We start from the raw sequence: 20,316 nt of genomic DNA, 5'->3' as shown, positions 1-20,316 counted from the left end.
AACTCTTCTGCACAAATAAGAGGTTTAGATCTAATGATGTCTTTGGCCTCTTCCTGCTAAGGTTCTGAATGGCTTATTATTCTGGGGCCTACACTGGTGCGTGTGTGTGTGTGTGTCTGTGTGTTGGGGGTGGGAACCACTATTTTTCTCCATCCCCTCCCTGTACACTCTCCTGACCTAGAGAGCAAACTGGGAGGGTCTGAGAGAAACCCTCCCATGGATGATTTTCCCACAGCACATTTTGCTCTTCTTATTAATTCATTCAGCAAATATATATTCAGTGCTTAAAATGTGCCAACATTGGTCTAGGGACCGAAGAATTTTTTTGTGAACAAAAGAAGTGTGATATCCCTATCCCTATGGAACTTAGGCAATGGATAATAAACCAGAGACAATAATATACAGTCACACAGTGAAAAACTACAAATTAAGCAAGTCAGGGAAGGGTGCACTAGAGAGTACCAGGAGGGGAGACGCCAATTTTAGATAGAGTGGCAGGGAAAGGCCTCCTGAGTGTCACGGAATGAGAGTCCAGAAAGAGGGGCATCCCAGAACCCCATGCTCACCTGGAGCCCGACATAACAAGTAAAGAGACTACCGTGGGATCGGCTGTCTCAGTCAGGCAGTGGTGGGAAGATATGAGGGTGGGGAGCATGGAGGTCTTCTCAGGGGCACTCTGAGCTCTGGCCCCTTCACCTACCTGCTGGGGGCCCTGGAGCAAATGGCTAAGTGCCAGGAATGCAAGGAGGAAAGACAGGGTCTACGGGAGCCTCTGAAGGACACAAAGCATATCTCATTAGCATCTCTGCCCAAGTCAACACCAACCAACTCTCAAGCTTTCCCAGAAGCAGCTCTGACCTGTGAGTCCTCAGTTACCTCTTTCTTCTCTCCCTCCTGCAGAGCCTGTGACTCCCAGGGCTCTGCCCGCCTACCTTCCTGCCACATACAGAGCTGTCTGTGTACACACACAAACTGTCTGTGACATACCGGGGCCCCCCACCTCCTCTCCCAAGGCTGACATTGTGCCCAATCCATTGTCCAAAACCTTCTCTACAAGGTGGTGCTGCTAGAGGGGAGGTGGGGGAGAGATCTGAGTGTAGAAATGTGGCAAAAGAAGAGAAAAAAAATGTGGTAAATTAAACCAACTGACACCACATTTGAGGGCAATGTCATTGCAGCTGCTGGGATGCAAGTCAGGCTGCTCTGGCCCAAAGCCCTGGGTTATTGGAGGGAGGAGCAGAGTGGGTCTTCATGGGTGAGTCCCCAGCACAAAAATGTAGCCCTTCTCCCCTTGTCTGGGATCCAGCTTTTGCCAACCTTCCTTGGGCCTTTCCTGATCACCCTCTTCTGTTCAAGAAGACCCCTGGCCCCCATTGCTATGGCCTCTCCCACCTAACACCAAAGTCCCTATGAGACATACAATGATTTGGCCTCCGTAAGGGTTTTAAAAATAGACTGTGGATCCCCTGGAAAAAAAAAAAAAGAAAGAAAGAAAAGAAAAGAAAGAAAGAAAGAAAAAAAGAGAAAAAAAAAATCCCTGGCTAAAAATAGCTCTCAGCATCTAGGGGAGGAAAAAAAGGAACTGCAGCAAAATTCAACTGGAGCAGTGACTTTCCTACCTCTGATGTTCCAGGTCAGTTACAGCAGTGGAGAAGGCTGCGAGGGAGGGAGGGAGGGAAGGAAGATGGGGGTCCTACAAGGACAGGGAAAGGATTAGCACGCCAATCTATAGCACACACTGCTCTGCAGCCCCTGACTTTTGGTTCTTGGACTCCTTCCTGGTCCCAGCAACCAGGCAGCCTTCAAGACTGCAGAAGGAAGCTGCAGTTAGCAGCGGGGCTGTGCGGAGTAGTGCAGAGGACTTGGGGGCAGACCTTGCCCCACAAGCTCCAGGAGAGAAGTACACCAGGCTAGGATCTGATGTTGAAAATTCCTGCCTTCCGAAGAGCTGTGGAACGGCTAAAGGTTGAGGCGGACGCTTGGTCTTGAAGAGCTACTGCTTTTGCACCCAACAAGGGACAGAGCCTTTTTTGGAAATTTTCACTAGAAAAGTCAGAATTTATATCAGGACATCATTTGGTGGGGGAGGGGAGAGGAGGATCCCCATAGGCTCTTGTTTAAGATCCCTTTCAGTGGCTGGCAGGAAGGAGAGCTGTGTGGGACAGAACAGAATAGAGACATGGATTTGCTTACTCAAAACGCTTTAGGAAGTGCGGTCAAGGTGGGAACTACACACACGCACACACGTGCACGTCGCTTTCCATGTAGACCTATAAAAGAAGGACTCTGCTCTTTTGCTCATGCCAAAAGCCATCACAGTGAGCTGGAGAAAAATCAGGCAACAGCCTGAGGAGAAAGGTTTCTGGTCTCTCCATTTAGCTCTAGGGATAGGGGTTCTATCTGAACATGGGATTTGCATGTTTTGGTCACAGGGACAGAAGAAGGTTCAGAAACTAATTAGAGAATTACTGGAGGCAAGGGAAGGATCACTTAGGAGAAGTATGGTGGATCCAGGAAATAATGCACCAACTTCCCAAACTAAAATTTTACTGCCTGTGTTTTGATACCTTAATTTGCCATAGAGCTTGTAGTCCCATGTGCACACAAAGGTACACACTTACACACATACTGAAACTTGTACCTCAAATGAATTAGGGTTCAGAATACATATGCAGTACACCAATGATCCTACCTGTTTTGATGTTACCTGGCCTCATATCTATCTCCAAAGTCACAACACAACCACTTTCATGCCAAGAAAGGAAAGAAAGGGGCTCTTGGTGGCTGAAATATAATCCCTTCCAAATAATCTGTGGGAGATTCAGCTCTCTCCAATGTCACCCACCCAGTGGGGAGAAAAGGGCTTCTTGAGTGAGGCAGAGGCAGGATGCCATGGAAACATCCTGTGGCAAGCTCCTGGACTGCGAGCACTGTGTCTGCTTTGCTGCCTGCCTGCCTGCGGTGCTGCTCAGAGCCCAGGAGTCCCCAGATGACACTGGCTCACAGGGCACAAAGAGGGGGCATATTAAGAGCTCCTGGACACATGTCTTTGCAAGAGCGGGGCAGGTAGATATCCTATTTGTCATTTTGTGTGTTCATCTTGAGTACTGCCTTACTTGGTCTCTTTCCCCCTAAAGAATTCCTTTGCCTTCCCCACCCCAAGGAGCAGTCTGAACAGCACCATGGCTCTTGGCTGGGGTAGACTGGGACCTCAGAGTTGGCCAGCCCACCTCAGACCTGCACCCCTTCCACAGCACACCTGGGTGGGAAATATTTTGCTCCAGTCAGCCCGGTGCTCCCACACTGTCACCTTGCTCAAGCCCCTTTCTGTCTCTTCTCTTCTCTTCTCTGGCTACAAAATAGGGGTAGTGATCATCTCCTGTCACCTGCCCCCTCTTGCCTACCGGGGTCATGGTGAGTGCGCTTTGAGACAACGGGAGGCAAACCAAACAACTTGAAAAGCAAACAATCCCCGCCCCCATCCCCTCCCGCCAAGCCCGAGTCCCCTTTGGTGTCCTCGCACGAGTGCCGCGCCTCCGGTTTTGCTCCCTGTCCTCAGTACTTTTCCTCTTCTCAGACCTTCAGGCGAGGGAAGAAGCGGTCCTGGCGCCTCCTGCTGGCCAGAAGCTCCCCGCAGGAACCTGGATGCTTCCCTCAAACACGGTAATTAGCCAGTAGGCAGCTCATTGACTAACAGCGGGAGAAGGGATTGTCCTGGTTTCCTTGGAGATGTAGCTACTCACGCTTCTATTTCGTGGACTGCTCCCTATAAGCTCGACAGTCCCCAGCTTATTATTTGCACTGTGCTCGCTGCACTAGATGTAGATGACAATGAGAGTCCTCACTGAGCTCCTGGCCAATGATACTCGAAGTGTGGTGTCCAGACCTGCAGAATTGGCATTAATGGGAGCTTAATAGAAATGTGCATGCCTGGGACCCTTCTCAGACCTGAATCAGGAACTCCTGGGGTTGCAGCCCAGAAATCACATTTTAAAAAGTTCTCCAGGTGATTCTGATCCACAGTGAAGAATGAGGACTGACCTAGACCAAACGTGCCCTGGTATTCTGCTCCTATTAATGTCCAGAAGCCTTTCTTGACTATTAAGGCACTGGGCAAGAGCAAAACTGAAAAGCACTTTTTTCTTATTCCAACACTGTATTGACTGAAATGATGTATTGATTGGCATAAAGAATGCCCTTTCCGGGGCACCTGGGTGACTTAGTGGGTTAAGCCTCTGCCTTCGGCTCAGGTCATGGTCTCAGGGTCCTGGGATCGAGCCCCGCATCAAACTCTCTGCTTGGCAGGGAGCCTGCTTCCTCCTCTCTCTCTCTGCCTGCCTCTCTGCCTACTTGTGATGTCTCTCTCTGTCAAATAAATAAATAAAATCTTTAAAAAAAAAAAAAAAAAGAATGCCCCTTCCCAGGTTTGCCTCTAAGGAACCCCCCCCACTTTCCCTGTCATCTACTTCCTTTTTCACCAAAACCCAACTTGGAACCAAGTCTGCACCATTGAGGCAGCTTTGAGAGACTGACTAGTGCTTGGAAATTAAGAGGAATGTGGACCCAGGCCCTAGGATGTGGGGCAACCTCACAGAGCCCCTGAGGAACTGACACTAGCCTGTTAAAAGTCAGGTGAACCAAAACAAACCAGAAAATAAGCAAGTCATTGTTGACATAGAGAATGCAAACCTGAGCCCTGCTTTTGCACTTCTCCAGCCTACTGCTGTGATCCTGCTAAGCACAGAGGAGCTCAGAATCACTTTTGATTAGTTGGCTAGTTCCAAGAGGTCAACCTAATGTTATTGTTACTGATATTTTTTAAAGATGCTTATGTAGGGGCGCCTGGGTGGCTCAGTCAGTTGAGCATCTGACTCTTGATTTCTGCTCAGGTCATGATCTCAGGGTCGTGAGATGTAACCCTGTGTCCAGCTCTGCACTCAGCCTGGAGCCTGCTTAAGATTCTCTTTCTCCTTCTCCCTCTGCCCCTCACCCCCACTCCATCTCCGCTCAAATCTGCATGCTCTCTCTCCCTCTAAAAAATAGTTAAATAAATAAAAATAAATAAAAGATGCTTCTGTGGAAGAGGGAAACCACTTTTAACACCGTTTAACCTACAGAGACAGAGAGTTGGTGACAAATATGCAAGAGGACAAACTGAGCACGTGCACCCGAATGTTTATAGCATCAATGTCCACAATAGCCAAACTATGGAAAGAACCTAGGTGTCCATCAACAGATGATACACACACACACACACACACACACACACACACACACACACACAGGAATACTATGCAGCCATCAAAAAGAAATGAAATCTTACCATTTGCAACGATGTGGATGGAACTAGAGGGTATTATGCTGAGCAAAATAAATCAACCAGAGAAAGACAATTATCATATGATCTCTCTGATATGAGGAATTTGAGAGGCAGGGTAAGGAGTTGTGGGGGAGGTTAGGGAAGGAAATAATGAAACAAGATGGGATTGGGAGCGAGACAAACCATAAGAAACTCTTAATCTCACAAAACAAACTGAGGGTTGCTGGAGGGTGGCGGGGGAGGGATAGGGTGATTTGGTTATGGACATTGGGGGAAATATATGCTATGGTGAGTGCTGTGAAATGTGTAAGCCTGATGAGTCAAAGACCTGTACCCCAGGGGCAAATAATATATTATATGTTAATAAATATAATTTTTTTTTAAAAAAAGAAGACAAACTGAGCATTGGTCTGTTACAGGGGAGATCTTGAATATCATCAAGCCCCTGCTTGGCAGAGGAGGGAACTGAGGGTCAGAACTGAAAACTGACTCCAAAAGAGGAAGGTTGTGCCCACATTGGCCCCTATCCGGGTAGGAGCTCAAAATAACTCAGCCTGATTTCTGACCTGGTGAGATTCCAGAAAATCTCTGCAACTAAGTGGTATTTGTACTGAAAAATCATTTTTTTCAAAAGACACTTGATTTCTTTGCAATGTTATTGCCTAACCCCTATGGCTAATTTCCCTCCACAGAGAGCAAATTGGACAGAAGTCCCCAGGATGCCAGGCCTCTGTGTGGAGTTTCCAGAGCAATTTCCTGCTGCTCCCCTTGCTCTGTTGCCTTTTCCAGGAGGTTTGCCCACCCCCTCCCACCCCCAGCGAAGGGCCCCTGAAGAGGCCCACTTGATTTCGAAGGCCATATGATCAGAGAGCCTTGGAAGCCCTGGTTCCAACCACATGGGCCCAGGATCTCTGAGCAGCTATGTTTACCGTTGCACATGGCACCTCCTCTTACTCAAGCATGAGGGGTGGGGGGCAGGTCATCACCCATTTCACTGGACTATGAGCTCCTCAGGACTGCTAGGCAGAGAGCCAGGCAGCCCCCAAGGAAAGGCAATGCAGACTCTCAGCCCTACACGGATTCACACAGCAGGTTTGGTTAATCATGCAGGGACCCTGTGGAATGACCTAAATATTGCCTCATGAACTCTTCCAACCAGGAGGTGCCATGAGTACCCAAGAACAGCTCTGGGTGTCTTTACCCCCCACACCCCCATTCAGCCTGTGGGAGAAATAAAGGGTTGGTGGCTCCCTCTAGTGGAGTTGTCAGAAATGGAAATTGTGAATTTTTTTTTTTTTTTTAAGGAGAAAACTCCCTTCTTATTTATTTATTTGACAGAGATTACAAGTCAGCAGAGAGGCAGGCAGAGAGAGAGAGGAGGAAGCAGGCTCCCCACAGAGCAGAGAGCCCGATGCGGGGCTTGATCCCAGGACCCTGGGATCATGACCTGAGCCAAAGGCAGAGGCTTTAACCCACTGAGCCACCCAGGCGCCCCTTGGCTGTGAATCTTAACTGGGGAAGTCACCTGCAGGAGATTCACAGCTGATGAGTGTGGGCCAGATTATCAGGTATGTCAACTCTATTTAAATACAGTTTTTGGAGGAAGTTATTTTGTTTTGTTTTTAATCACCTCCAGCATGGGAGACTGTGGCTTCAGGGACAAGCACTCTTGATCTCTGGCTTATAGGCCTCAGGGTCAGCAACATTCCAGAAGCCAGAGTGCCAGGAGCTCTAACCTCTTACGCAGGAATTCCAGCAACCACTGCCACACCATTGACAAACCCCTTTCACTTCTCTGGGGCTTTCTGGGGGTGGTGGGGTGCAGGTCAGCCAGAGATGGCTCTGAGGTGCTCTATGACTGAGTTGAGCTCATAGGCTATTGTTCATCCAGGAGGAAGACACGGGATTGCTCATAACCTCCTATGTTTGGAGGGAGACTGATGGTCACGAAGCACTTTCATGAACATCACTCATTGTGCTCTCAGAATGGCCACCTGACACAACCTTATCCTGATCTCACTGACTCTGCTGCAACCACCAGGCTGTCTGGGTGTTCTGAGACTGAGCTGAGAGATGGAGGATCCTCCCATGTAGCCCACAGAACCAGATTCATGGCCAAGAGTTCCATCAGGCTCGCTGGCTTGAGTTTGGAGCTCTATGAAAATGAGATTGACAAGTCACATTCTTCTTTAGCAGGAGAAGAATGTCTGTGTGACCCATCCCATAGTAGGAATGATAATAATGATAATGGTGAACACTTTGACATGCATCCTGTGGGCCAGGCACAGTTCTAGGCACTGCTTAAATCTTAATTCACTCCATCCTCACAACACCCTATGCCATAGGTGATCCATAAGCCTGACATTCTTGCAGATACCAGAATAATTTTACTAAGAGTCAAAGTCACCTGGCTATTGTAACACTGCCACTGAGTATAGATGCAAATTGAATCAATATGAATCTCCCTAAGCAAGGGGAGAGGGCTTTCATTTTTTATCATGTACCTGGAAATTAGTTTGCCTTCAATTGTCCACATTATCATATGATGATTTCCAATAAGAAATATATATGTGATCTTCGTCCTGTTTCTCGTGCATCAAGGTGTCTCCTGCTTTGTTAATGAGGTAACTTCTGGACCTCAGCTAAGGAGAGAGGTTATCAGCCAGGAGAACCAACCATGTTATTAGAAAGTTGGAACTTCTAGTCCCTCCCCTCTAACCTCTGGGGAGAAGAGAGGAGCTGGAGGTTCAATCAACTGCCATTGGCCAATGATTTAATGAATTATGCCTATGGAATAAAGCCTCCATAAAACCCCCAAAGGACAGCGTACAGTCAGCTTCTGGGTTGGCGAACACATGAGATTGGGCAGAGTGGCCCACCCATAGCAAGCATGGAAGCTCCATGCCCCTCACCCCATATCTTGCCTAATACAGCTCTTCATCTGGCTGTTCCTGAGTTAAATCCCTTCATAATAATCCAATGAGTTGGTAAGTAAATCTAACTTCCCTAAGATGCTCTAGCCAATTACTGGAACCCAAGGCAGGGGTTGTGGGAACTGGTCAGTCAGAAGCACTACCTGGACTTGTGCCTGGGGTCTCAAGTGAGGTAGAGGCAGCAGTAATGTGGGACTGAGCCCTCAGCTTGAGGGACATGAGGCCTCCTCCCAGGTAGTGCCAGAACGAGTTGAATTGTAGGATTCCCCACTGATGTCGAAGAATTGCTTGGTGATATGGGAAAAACCTCCACACATTGTAAATGGAATCAGAATCATGCACATGATGGAGTTAAAGATCTCAGAATTACTAAGTGGAATGAGATATTGGAGATTATTTGGTCCAGTTCTCCATTTTTCAGATGAAACCAAGGACTCGGGGATAAAAAGGTGAAAGGTCTTAATGTACATCGCATAGTGAGTTTAGTGGCAGGGCCAGGACTGGCTCCAGGGCCCTGGAGTCTCAGTCCAAAACTCTTTCCACTCTACTATCTTGTAACCATCATGCTTGAGCAGATGAGCAGAGATCCATCCAACCCCATTCCTTCTGTGGCCCACCAAGGTCCCTCATCTATAGCTAGCCATTCTGAGCTCAAGCAAAATCCTCCTGAGAGTGGCCAAAGGCACCCCAAAGTGGCCTAGTAACTCACCTAAAACAAAGACAATGGTCGCCCTAGAATGGAGTGTTCCACAGACAGTCAGATGGCACAGAACAGGGACAGTCTGAGGGTAGCCTCTGAGATTAGGCCTCCTGCTCATGACATGAGGGAAGCCCATCCTCCTTCATCCATCTACTCTGGGCAAGGCCTCCATGACCCCTCCTTAGGAGCCATGATAGTGGTCTTCTCAGCCTCCTGATGACTTTTCTTCTTTTTTCAGACTGATTTGGGGTTCTGCTGGTCTATCTTATGCACCCCAACTTCTCCTTCCCCGTTATCTCTGCCTCGGGGAATTTTGATCTCTTGCTTCTTATTTAGGTTTGACTTCCACCAGGATGTGACCACACCTTGCCTGTCATTTCTCGGCTGGGACCAGTGTCAGTCATGTCCCCAACTTTCCAAGGAGTGGTCTGAGTTGAAAGAGAACCTTGTAGGCAACCTCTCTTTACTGCTCTGTGGCCATAGACTTCAAGGCAGTCTCCTGGTCCCAGGGCAGTCTGCTATGAGTATTCTGTGATTTGGCTGAGAAGTAGGCTGCTCTACTCTTGTTTGAGTGGGGAGAGTGAGGAACGTGCAGAAAGTAATGAATAAAATCAGGGGGTGGGTGTGTGGAGTGAGGGGACTGAGAGACTGAGAATGTCTCACGGAAGCTCAGATACAGCTCATCCCAGACATGGGTTCAAGGAAGAGAGCCTGGCGGGAATGACAACAGCTGCAACTCTCCCATTGGCTTCCTGGAGAAGAGCTGAAGTGGGGACAGGTGTACAGCCTGCTTCTGTAGATGAGGGTCATCCTACCAGCCAGTTTCTGGGAAGGGGCCACTGGGCCTCCAGCCACAGCCAAAAAGGGTAGTACAGCCTCCACATCTTCCCTTTCTTCCACACACCTTCAAACCCCCAACACTAAAGTCATGATTCTCTCTTCCTCTCACACCCACCCCCCCCTCCAATTCCTTCTGTCATCACCCCCACTACTGACAGTGATCCAACCTGCTACCAGGTCTCCCCCAGACTATACCAACAATCTCCTAACTTGTAAACTCCGTTAAATTTTATTACTTCTTTACTCAGGACCCTGGAGGAAGGACTTCCTTCCAACTCAAAGTATAAGCAAAGTCTTTCCAGGAGCCTCAGAGGCCCTGACTAGTTGGCCACCCATCGATTTCAGGCTTCACGTCCTATTCCTCTCTTGTTTGCTCACTGTCCTCCAGCCATAGTGGAAGACACATTGTCCTCCCTAATGTTCCTAGAGCATGCCAGGGATGCTCTGACCTCAGGGTCTTTGTACTTGCTGTCCCCTCTATCTAGAATATTTCCCCCATGTACCCTCATGGTTCACCCCTTGACCTCCTCCACTCTTTACTTAACATTACTTTCTAGGCCAGTCTTTCCCCGTCTCCCCTACTTTAAGCTGACCTCCACCCCCATCCCCCACCATATTCCATAGTCCCATTTCTTTATTTTCCTCCATCGCCTTTACACTCATCTAGCAAACAATATATTTCAATTATTTATCATACTCATTGCCTGCGTCCCTGCACCAGAACCTAACCTCCATAAGGATGTGGATTCTTGCTCATTTTATTCATTGTCCTGGCACACAGATACTCAAGGAACACTTGCTGGTTGAAGGAACAGATGTTAGACACAAGTTGGTAAATAGACCTTTAGTATTTTGGTAAATAGGAAATGTCAGAGTTATGGGGCTTCTCTGGTAAATAGGAAATGTCAGAGTTATGGGGCTTCTCTAGTAAGAAGAGATGCCTAGGAAGGAAAAGGATGTATACGTGTACATGTGTGCATGTGTTTGTGTGCGTGTGTGTGTGTGTGCTGCAGGACGGCTTGACAATCTCTTCACTTGTAATAAACAATGTGTGAGTTCTTGATGACTCGTATGTTAGTGTTTTAATGTTATACATTAACCAGAGTCAACACCTCATTCATTCATGTCCTCACTCACTCATTCAGCAGACATCTTATGAGTGACAATGCTGTGTCATGTGCTCTGCTAGATATTCAGTGGGCACATGGCTAAGAATATGGTCCCTGACATAGAGACTTCCACAGTGTGAATGAAGCCCCACAGTCAGCACATATCTGGGAGGCTCCAGGCATTACAGCAAACTGTAACCCCAGACACACTTAATTAGGAAAGCAAAGTCGGGGAGGGGAAATCAGCCTCATCACTTAGAAGAGTGACAACCAGGTAGAATTTCCTGTTCTAGAGCACCTGGAAGGAAGCTGGAGAGAGGTAAGTGGGCAGAAAGGAGGCACCTCTACAAAGTAATCTTTCTCTTCTTCCTCAGAGAAAGGCCAGGAGTGAAGAACTGTCCATGACAAGAGCAAGGTGGGTCACACACCAGGAAGAAGTCTTTCTGGCTCCTGGGAGACCATGCACACAGCATTATCTGGGTCCTGGGAAAACCATGGGAAATAGAACTCTGACCATGACATTTGCCCACAGGCATGTATATAGAAGAGGCTAACAACTCCTAGAGCACAGGTTGCCTTCTTGGAGAACATCTCCCTGTCCACAGTGGGGTGCAGGGGATGCAGAAGGTATTCGAGCACCTTCTCTGATCATCTGCAGGTGGCACCCAGGAAGCTGCCCAGGTGCTCTGGCATCCTGGATACCCACCTGCTTTTGTCATGAGTACCTGACTTGTCAGCTTAACTTAGCTGTTGATTTCTTCACTCAGCAAAACACACAGCCTCTGGGACTTTGCCATATATTTATTGGTTAGTCTTCATGGCCACCCTTTTCCTGGGTGGGTCTGTAGCACAGCCATGCACTTTCTGGCATCCCTTGACCTTGACCTCCCCATACCTGGTCTCTTTTGCGCACACCCCCACCTTTCAACTTCACCCCACAGCCTCACCCCAACATCCTGGGCCCCATCTTTAATGTTGGCAGGTCTGGTCTCAGCATTTTTTAGTCTGGTGACTGCTTGTGGGAGGCCACTGGAGAGATGTCAGGCCGCATGATCCAAGGAGGGGTCTCGTCTTCCTGAGAAGTTGGGGGTCCAGGCCCTCTGTGTCCAGCTGCTACCAGAAATGTATGTGCAAGTCTCCTTACTGTGCCAGTGTTTTCCCTGCCAGGAGAATCAGAACAAAAGGAAGTGCAGTTAGCTGTATGAGAGTGAGCTGCCTGAGCCATGACACCAAGAAACCTGGACCGGCTCTCTAGTGTTTTGTCAGCACCTCTGATATAGCAGTGGTGGTCCCTGACCTGGCCCCTACTTCTGGGCTCTCTGGTTCACTCAGACCATACCTTCTACCCCAGAGACCCAACAAGGGTCCCTCCCACCCATCAGCCACTGCTGAGCATACCGCCCTGAAGCCACTCCTGCAAAAGTTATCTTTAAATACCATGTCACTAATTCTCTAACTTGAATGGAATCAAGTCCAAGCAACATGCTCAACTCAGAGGCCCTGTAAAGTGAAGCTTCATTTAATCTATTTAGCTGGGCTCCCTTCTCTCTATCTAATGCCCTCACCATCTACCTTGGTCCCAGAGGCCTATCTTGGACCCTCAGTTTATACCAGGCAAAGCCCTCCCTCCATGAAAGAGTTCTGGCCTCTGCTTCCCTCCTCCCTTGCCCAGCCCACGGGATGCTCTTATGTCTCCTGCCCACATTCTTCAGTCCCACCTTCCCAGCCCGGCCCCACCATCTTCATGAGCTTCTCTGGCCATCCTAACATGATTGATCGCTCTCTTCCCTGATTTCCTGCTGCCTTTGTGGCCTGCCCTATACCACACATGCACGTAGTTTTCTATTGGAACGTGTGAGATCCATGGCCCACAGTCCTATGTTCAAGGCCTGCCTCTACCAAGCCCTGGACAGAGAAAACTAGTCCCCTGACTACTCACAATGTGAGGTGCATGTGTCTGTGATCTTTGTGATCACGTCAAGAGCAGGCCAGACTTTGGCTAAACACCAACAAACTAACAACTTCTTGCAACGTCTATCTCTGCATGTATAGAACAAGGGTGACCATGGACAGACTACGACCAGACAAGTCAGCCCCAAGCTGCTTGAGAGCTACTGCAGGGACCTGGTGAAACTGTTTTGGAAAAGGTAAGCCTTACCAACATGCCAGTAGGTGTTATGGGGCCTGTGTAGTAGCCTTCTGCAGAAGGAAAAGATTTAAAATTTAAAATTTCAATTATTTGGGAATAAGCCCAAAGCTTATTTATAATTACAGAGTTACTGTAATTTTAGTAAAGCTCAAACATGATGCAAAAAGATACCGAAAGCCTGATGTTCTGGGGGCAGCAACTCATCTCATGACTAAGTGTCACTGACCTCATGGCATCAGACTCACAAAACCAGCACCCACATGCTTTCCAGCAGTGCCGCCTGTGTGGAAACCTCTGCCAACAGTCTGTTTCTTTGTGAAATTCGATTGGCTACCAAGTGAAAGAAACAGTCTAATAAGTGGTAAAAATAATAAATAAATAAATAAAGTTTATATATATATATATATATATATATATATACATATATATATATATATATATATATGTATATATATATATACATTCCACTCTTGGAGAGGTTGTCCCAAGGGCAAGTGACTCCACCTCTGACCTGAATTTCTTTTTAACATAACTGAAATAAAACTTAAATAGCTCTAGAAAATAAAATTGAGGAAATTTCACAGAAAGTAGGAAAAAAGTACAAAGACAGAGAGTCAAGTGAGTGTGATACTATGATTTATAAGAAATATACTGTGATTTATAAGAAATATATATAAAATGGGGGTTCCTGGGATTGGCTAAGATGACTAAGCATCTTATACATAAGATGCTTTAATATATATAAGATGCTTTAATATATATATTTAAAAAAAATCATTGAGAAAGCATCTGACCTTGAGTTAGAAGTGGCAGATTAAAAACATGGGATTTTTTTTCCCCCTTCTGAAACCCTACTAAAATAACTGTGAGGGAAATTTTCAAGGGGCAGGGAGGTAAAGTTACAAAGACAGATAGGTCAGGATAGCAGATCAAATCTAAGTGAAAGCCAATGTGTAATGACAGGAAACCACTGGAGGAAGAATACTGGATTTAGGAGAGGGACAAGATTTGAAACGGGGGTGCCTGACGATAAGGGTCAAGGAAATGTGGAGATTTGATCCCCGGGAACCCATGGAGGCTCTGGACCTGGCAACACCCAATACCTTAGAAACAGAATCAAGGCGGAGGTCTAAAAATTGGTTGCAGTTGGGCATACCTATCTAGGTCTCCTCCTCAGTTCCATGAAGCCACTTACCCACCTGATACTCATCAAAGAGAAGCTTGAGAAGAAACTAAACCAGAAAGGCCGGGATTCAAGGTCAGCTGGTACCAAGTAAGGCAGAAGGCATATACTGAAAGTAGGAGGAAGTACATGTGGCATGAGTGTCTACATGCTCATTATGAAGTTTGCCACCTCTCCTGCCTTGTTCCCAGAAAATCAGGAAGGTAACTGGAGAACTTCTTCTTGGAGAAACCAAGGAATCCAAGAGGAAATGCCTCTAGACATCTAGAGGTCCCCAACAAAATGGCTTAGTCTCCACTACATCACTGTGCCATGAGCTCTCCACTCAACAAGCCCCACAGACACAGAGCCTCCATAGCCCTTTACCACCTCACTCTTGAAAATAAAGTTATCCTCAAATTACAAGTACCTGAGGGAAGACTTGAACAGGCCAAAATAGACAAATTCAGAGAATACAGAAAATGCCAGAATCAAAAAAGAAAAAATTTTTCAAAAATTTTGGAAATCCTCAGATAAATATTTTATTTGCAAAACAAGAACAGGTTGCTATAAAGGAGGAACCATCCAAGAAGAGAAAATAATTCTAGGAAATTGAAAGTATAATAGCTGTTTAAAAAAATTCAAAACAGTAAATGTAAAGATCTAATTGGCTTTGTTAAGTGATTCATGAATCAGACACCATCCCACCTAGCAGGAAAGGGAGCTCTGAGTAGTACAAAATCGAAGCTCTTATAATGAAGGGGTGGGGTAAGAACGTTATCAGAAAAAAAAAAGGAAGGAAGGAAGGAAGGAAGGAAAGGAGAGAGGGAGAGAAGAAGGGAGGAAGAAAGAGGAGAGAGAGAAGAGAGGAAAGAAGAGAAGAGAGGAGAGGAGAGAAGAAGAGGAGAGGAGAGGAGAGGAGAGGAAAGGAGAGGAGAGGAGAGGAGAGGAGAGGAGAGGAGAGGAGAGGAGAGGAGAGGAGAGGAGAGGAGAGGATTGTTTCAGGCAAGGTCCCTTCCCTGGGGAGAAGGGCTGGGGGTCTTTTCATGCAGATTACCTTATCTTCCTTTGGGAGATGGAGAGGACCCAGGTGACAAATTGCCTCCTTGGTGCTGACCAGAAAATTCCAGATTGATTGGTTTAGCATTCCACTCTTGGAGAGGTTGTTCCAAGGGCAAGTGACTCCACCTCTGACCTGAATTTCTTTTTAATATAACTGAAATAAAACTTAAATAGGTCTAGAAAATAAAGTTGAGGAAATTTCTCAGAAAATAGGGGAAAAAGTACAAAGACAAAGAGTAAAGTAAGTGTGATACTGTGATTTATAAGAAATATATATTCTGGGGGTGCCTGGATGGCTAAGATGACTAAGCATCTTCCTTCAGCTCAGGTCATGATTCCCAGGTCCTGGGATGGAGCCCCATGTTGTGGGGGCAGGGGGGGGCAGTCCTACCTCAGCAGGGAGTCTGCTTCTCCCCCTCTCTCTGTCTTTCCCCCTGGTTTTGCTCGCTCTCTCTCTCTCTCTCAAATGAATAAGTAAAATCTTTAAAAAGGAAAAAAAAATAAATATATATGTTGGTCTTTGTCAATGGTTTCTGGTTTACAGCTGCCAAATCCCATGTAATTTCCTTAATGATTAGAGCAATAAGGGCATATTGTTATATTTGGGGTTTTTTTTAAGAATTTATTTATTTGGTAACAAGATGGGATTGGGAAGGAGACAAAACATAAGTGACTCTTAATCTCACAAAACAAACTGAGGGTTGATGGGGGGAGGAGGGTTGGGAGAGGGGGGGTGGGGTTATGGATATTGGGGAGGGTATGTGCTATGGTGAGTGCTGTGAAGTGTGTAAACCTGGCGATTCGCAGACCTGTACCCCTGGGGATAAAAATATATGTTTATAAAAAATAAAATAAAATAAAAAGAATTTATTTATTTGACAGAGAGAGATCATAAGTAGGCAGAGAGGCAGGCAGAGAGAGAGAGGGAAGCAGGCTCCCTGCTGAGCAGAGAGCCTAATGCGGGGCTCGATCCCAGAACCCTGAGATCATGACCTGAGCCGAAGGCAGAGGCTTAAACCACTGAGCCACCCAGGTGCCCCTATATTTGGGTTTTGTCCTCAGTTTCTGAAATAGCTTCAGAACCATACAGGTGAAATTGGGTGTCCTTTACAAGCAAGCCCCTTTGAACCACACCTGAGTTTAAGTGAATACAGCAACTTTTGGGAAGCCCCTAAGGATAGAGGCTGGTTGCCAAGGGAACCAACCAGGATTAGAGAGTTGGAACTTTGCATCCAACCTCCCCCTCCCTCTACACCACCCACAGACCTCCTGGGAGAGAGAATGGCTGGAGGTTAAATGGGTCATCAATCGCCAATCCATCACAGCCTATGCAAAGAAGCCTCCACAAAACCCCAAAAGAACATGGTCCAGAGAACTTGCAGATTGGTGAACATTTAGAGGTGCTGGGAAAATGGCACCCTCAGAGAGGACAATGAAGCTCTGTGCCCTTTCCCCAACCTTGCCTTGTGCATCTCTTCCATCTGACTATCCTGAGTTACATCTTTTTATAAATAGCTAGTAATCTAGTAAGTAAAGGGTTTTCCTGAGTTCTGTTACCTGCTCTACCAAGTTAATTGACCAGAAGAGGGGATTATAGGACTCTCCAATTTATAGCAAGTCTTAGAAGCACAGGTGACAACCTGGACTTTCTTTTGATGTGTAAAGTGGGGAAGAGGGCAGTCTTGTGGGACTGAAACTTTACATATGGGATCTGATCTGTCTCCAAGTAGATAGTGTCAGAATTGAGTTGAATTGCAGAACACTCAGTGGGTGACCACAGAATCTTGGTTTTAAATGCTTGGTTTTAAACCACTCCCCCTCCCAAACAAACACACACACACATTTTGTGGCCACTAGTGCTGTGAGTATAGTGTAAGAGTAGAGGACACACAGGAGTGATCTTCCTTAGAATAAAGAAATTTAAGAACTAGCCAGGAGATCCGAAGTCAGTTAATAGGAATTCTGAAAAAACAGACTAGACAAAACCAGAATAGAAGAAAATAACCAAAGAAATAATTCAAGAAATTGTTCAAGAACCGAAAAATGGGCATTTCCAGACCAAGAATATCCACTAAACACTCATGAAAAGGGATAAAAATATACCTACATCAAGGCAGAGCATGATGAAATTTAGGAACTGGGCCAGCATCAGATTCTACCAAAAGCAAAACTAGAAGCTAGAAGACAATGGAGATGATTTTCAACTTAAAATGCTATATTATTCCATGAGGATAGGAGGATGTCTGTATGGCTAGTGAGAAGTTTGGTAAGCCCCATTCTCCTTTTGGGAGAATAGTGACAGGTATCCATCAAATAGTGACAGGTATATAGAAAATTAAGCAAGAAAAAAGAAGATACTTAGTAGCTCTGGAGGAAAATAAAAATTAGAAGAAAGGAAATACCATAGTACACTACTTGGCTCAACAAGAAATAATATTTACTGTCCTAATAAAGTAAAAGAGCATACTCAGCTGATAAACATCATGCCCATAGTAGGTTGAGAAGGTGTGTGTCTACATTGTGTAGAGTAGTATAGGTGGTGTAATAAAGAAAAATCCTTGTCATCCATAATAGGAAGCGAGTTTTTCCAAGACTTAAAAAATTGGGGGTGCGAAGGAGGGAAGGAATGTAAGCGCATTATTGAGAAATATAGTCTAGAGATGCAAATCTAGAATAAAGAGCTAAAAAGAAAGAAAAAAAGAGATTTTTTTTCTGGAAAGTAAAACATAGGGATGGCGAGGAGTGGGGGCAGAGACTGTTAATTTTGATTCTAAGACTTGTTGAAATAGCTTACCCTTTTAAGCCTAGACTAATATTTTAATTTAGAGAAAAATAAATAATTCATGAAAATTTCCTTAACCTGAAAGACACAAGTTTCTAGATTGAAAAACCCAAGTTCCAGTTTTGTCAGATATAACAGAAACAAACAAAAAAGATGGACACTCAGTTAAATTTGAATTTCAGATAAACAGTGAGTAAACTTTTAGCAAAAGTATGCCTCAAATATTGCAACATTAACTCATAACTTATCTAAAATTCAAATGTAATGTGTCCTCTATTTTATTGAGGAACCAGAGGCCCAAATTACACATATGAGGTACATAGCATGACACTATAAAACACTGGGGATAAAAGGGAGATGTTAACAACTTCCAGAGGGGAAAAATGTCACATGCAAAGACATCAGAAAAGCGCTGACTTCTCACGGCAAGATTGGAAAGTTGAAACCATGGAACTACGTCTTCAAAATTCTGAAGAAAAATAATGTACATCCTGGAATCTTATATCCATACGATCATTAACCAAGTCTGAGAGTTGAATGAAGGCATTTCTAGGTATGCAAATGTTCAAAACTCTGCCCACCACTACAAGAGGATTTGCCCCACAAAAAAGAAACAAGGCAAGAAGGAAGAAAGTATGCACTACAGGAAGATGGAGACCCAATGGTAAGAGAGAAGGGAAATGAATTCCCAGGACAAAAACTGTGCTGGGCAGAGAGACCGCAGGCAAGATTGGAATGGGAGAATGGAAGGCTCTAGAATGGAAGACTCCAGTGTTAAAAAAGGAACTGATGGAGAGCCGGATGTGTTTGGTTACATGGAAAATGGTCAGTGGACAGGTTTTTCCACGTCTGTTGGGGAGTTTGGAGAGAATTATAAATAGATACACAGAAAATTAAGCAGGTGAAGAAAATGCTATTAACAAAATGCTTACAGGAGATTAAATGAACATTATCATCATATACTGCTTGGCAATGCAGAAAATAATACTTGAGAGTGATAATGATATAAATGCAAAACACTGCTTTAACCAAAAAATTATGCTGGAGGCAGAGAAAGTGGGCATATGGTGTCAAAAGGCAAGAGGAAATGTCCTATCACTCTGAGAAAAAAAAATCGAAGTCCTGAGAGTAGCCTACAAGGCCCTACACAATCTGTTGCCCATGTTACCTCTCTAATCTTACCCCTATTGTTCTCCTCTCATTCACCTTCCTCCAGCAAAAAGGTTGTCTTTGCCATTCTAATCCTCAGGTACACTGTATGTCCTTCTACCTCAGGGCCTTTGCATTTGTTTTCCCTTTGCTGGGACCATCCTTTTCCTATACATCCTCAGGGCTTCTCCCTCCCATCCTTCAGGTCTTTGCTCAGATGCTGTCTTCTCTGTAAGGTCCTCCCTTCCTCCTTTCGCATTTAACACTCCCTTCCTCAGCATTCCCAACATCACCCCCATGGATCCTTATTTTTCTCCATATTATTCATAACCATTCTATGTAGAGCACCACCTCTAAATAATGAGATAGTTAGACTGGTATTTTATTTAAATGTTTGCTTATTCTCTCCACTGCAGTGAAAGCCCTACAAAAGCAGGGTGTTTTGTTCACTACATGTGTCCGTGATTTGTTCACTAATGTATCCATGCCTGGAACAGTGATTGGCACATAGCAGGAGCTTTACAAATATTTGTTAAATAAAAAAAAAAAAAAAGAATTCAAGACAGAGCAATATAAGCATTTACAGAGAAAAATAAAAGTAAATACCAGAAACAAACTGTTAAAATCTTTGAACGTGATTACCTCTGAGGACTCAGGGCCCGCTGGTTTTCCTCAGAAGCCTTATAGCATTATCTGGCTTTTTAAACCATGTACATGTATTACTTGAATAAAAATCAAATGATTTCTAAATATGCTCACTGTTTTCACCCCCTACACACTCCTGAATCATATTTCATTTTGATACCAAAAGGAAGTGACTATGGGATTCCTTACACTTTTATATTATTAATCCTAGAAGCCATCCTCTTCCTCTCCTCCACCTCTTCCTCTCTAATCCATCTCCATGTCCCGAAGCTCTCATCTCCTTCATGACCCTCCAATTCATTCACCTTCTACCTCCAAAACTACTGCCCTAGCTCCATCTTCCTCCTAGATGTTGCATAAATTTTTTAATAGCCCCCTATATCCATTCAGTCTATCCAGCCTATTACACCATGGCCAGACTGATACTTTCAAGTACAAATCTGATCACATCACTCCACTGGAACT

General features: G+C 45.3%; 1 protein-coding gene across 5 annotated transcripts in view; it reads right to left on the bottom strand.

Moving 5' to 3' along the window:
• Positions 1–20,316, bottom strand: part of KCNA6 (potassium voltage-gated channel subfamily A member 6) — a 64,499-nt gene that overhangs the window by 8,444 nt on the left and 35,739 nt on the right. The window contains exons 2-3 of one of the 5 annotated variants that reach the window (XM_047743010.1): positions 15,271–15,416; positions 11,970–12,062 (exon numbers count right to left, since the gene is read on the bottom strand). The exons of 1 other annotated variant lie outside the window; for it this stretch is intronic. Coding sequence is in view for 1 of the 4 variants with exons in the window: in XM_047743014.1 (XP_047598970.1) it covers positions 11,943–12,062 (120 nt within the window). In the remaining 3 variants the exon portion in view is untranslated. Of the gene's footprint in view, positions 1–11,691; positions 12,063–15,270; positions 15,417–20,316 lie in introns of those variants that run through there. 3 more of the 5 variants (XM_047743014.1, XM_047743008.1, XM_047743011.1) reach the window with 3 other exon arrangements.

Source organism: Lutra lutra, chromosome 8 (assembly GCF_902655055.1).
Source record: "Lutra lutra chromosome 8, mLutLut1.2, whole genome shotgun sequence".
Taxonomy (NCBI): Eukaryota; Metazoa; Chordata; class Mammalia; order Carnivora; family Mustelidae; genus Lutra; species Lutra lutra.
Note: the sequence above shows the minus strand (reverse complement) of the source record. Positions and strands in the feature narration are given on the sequence as shown.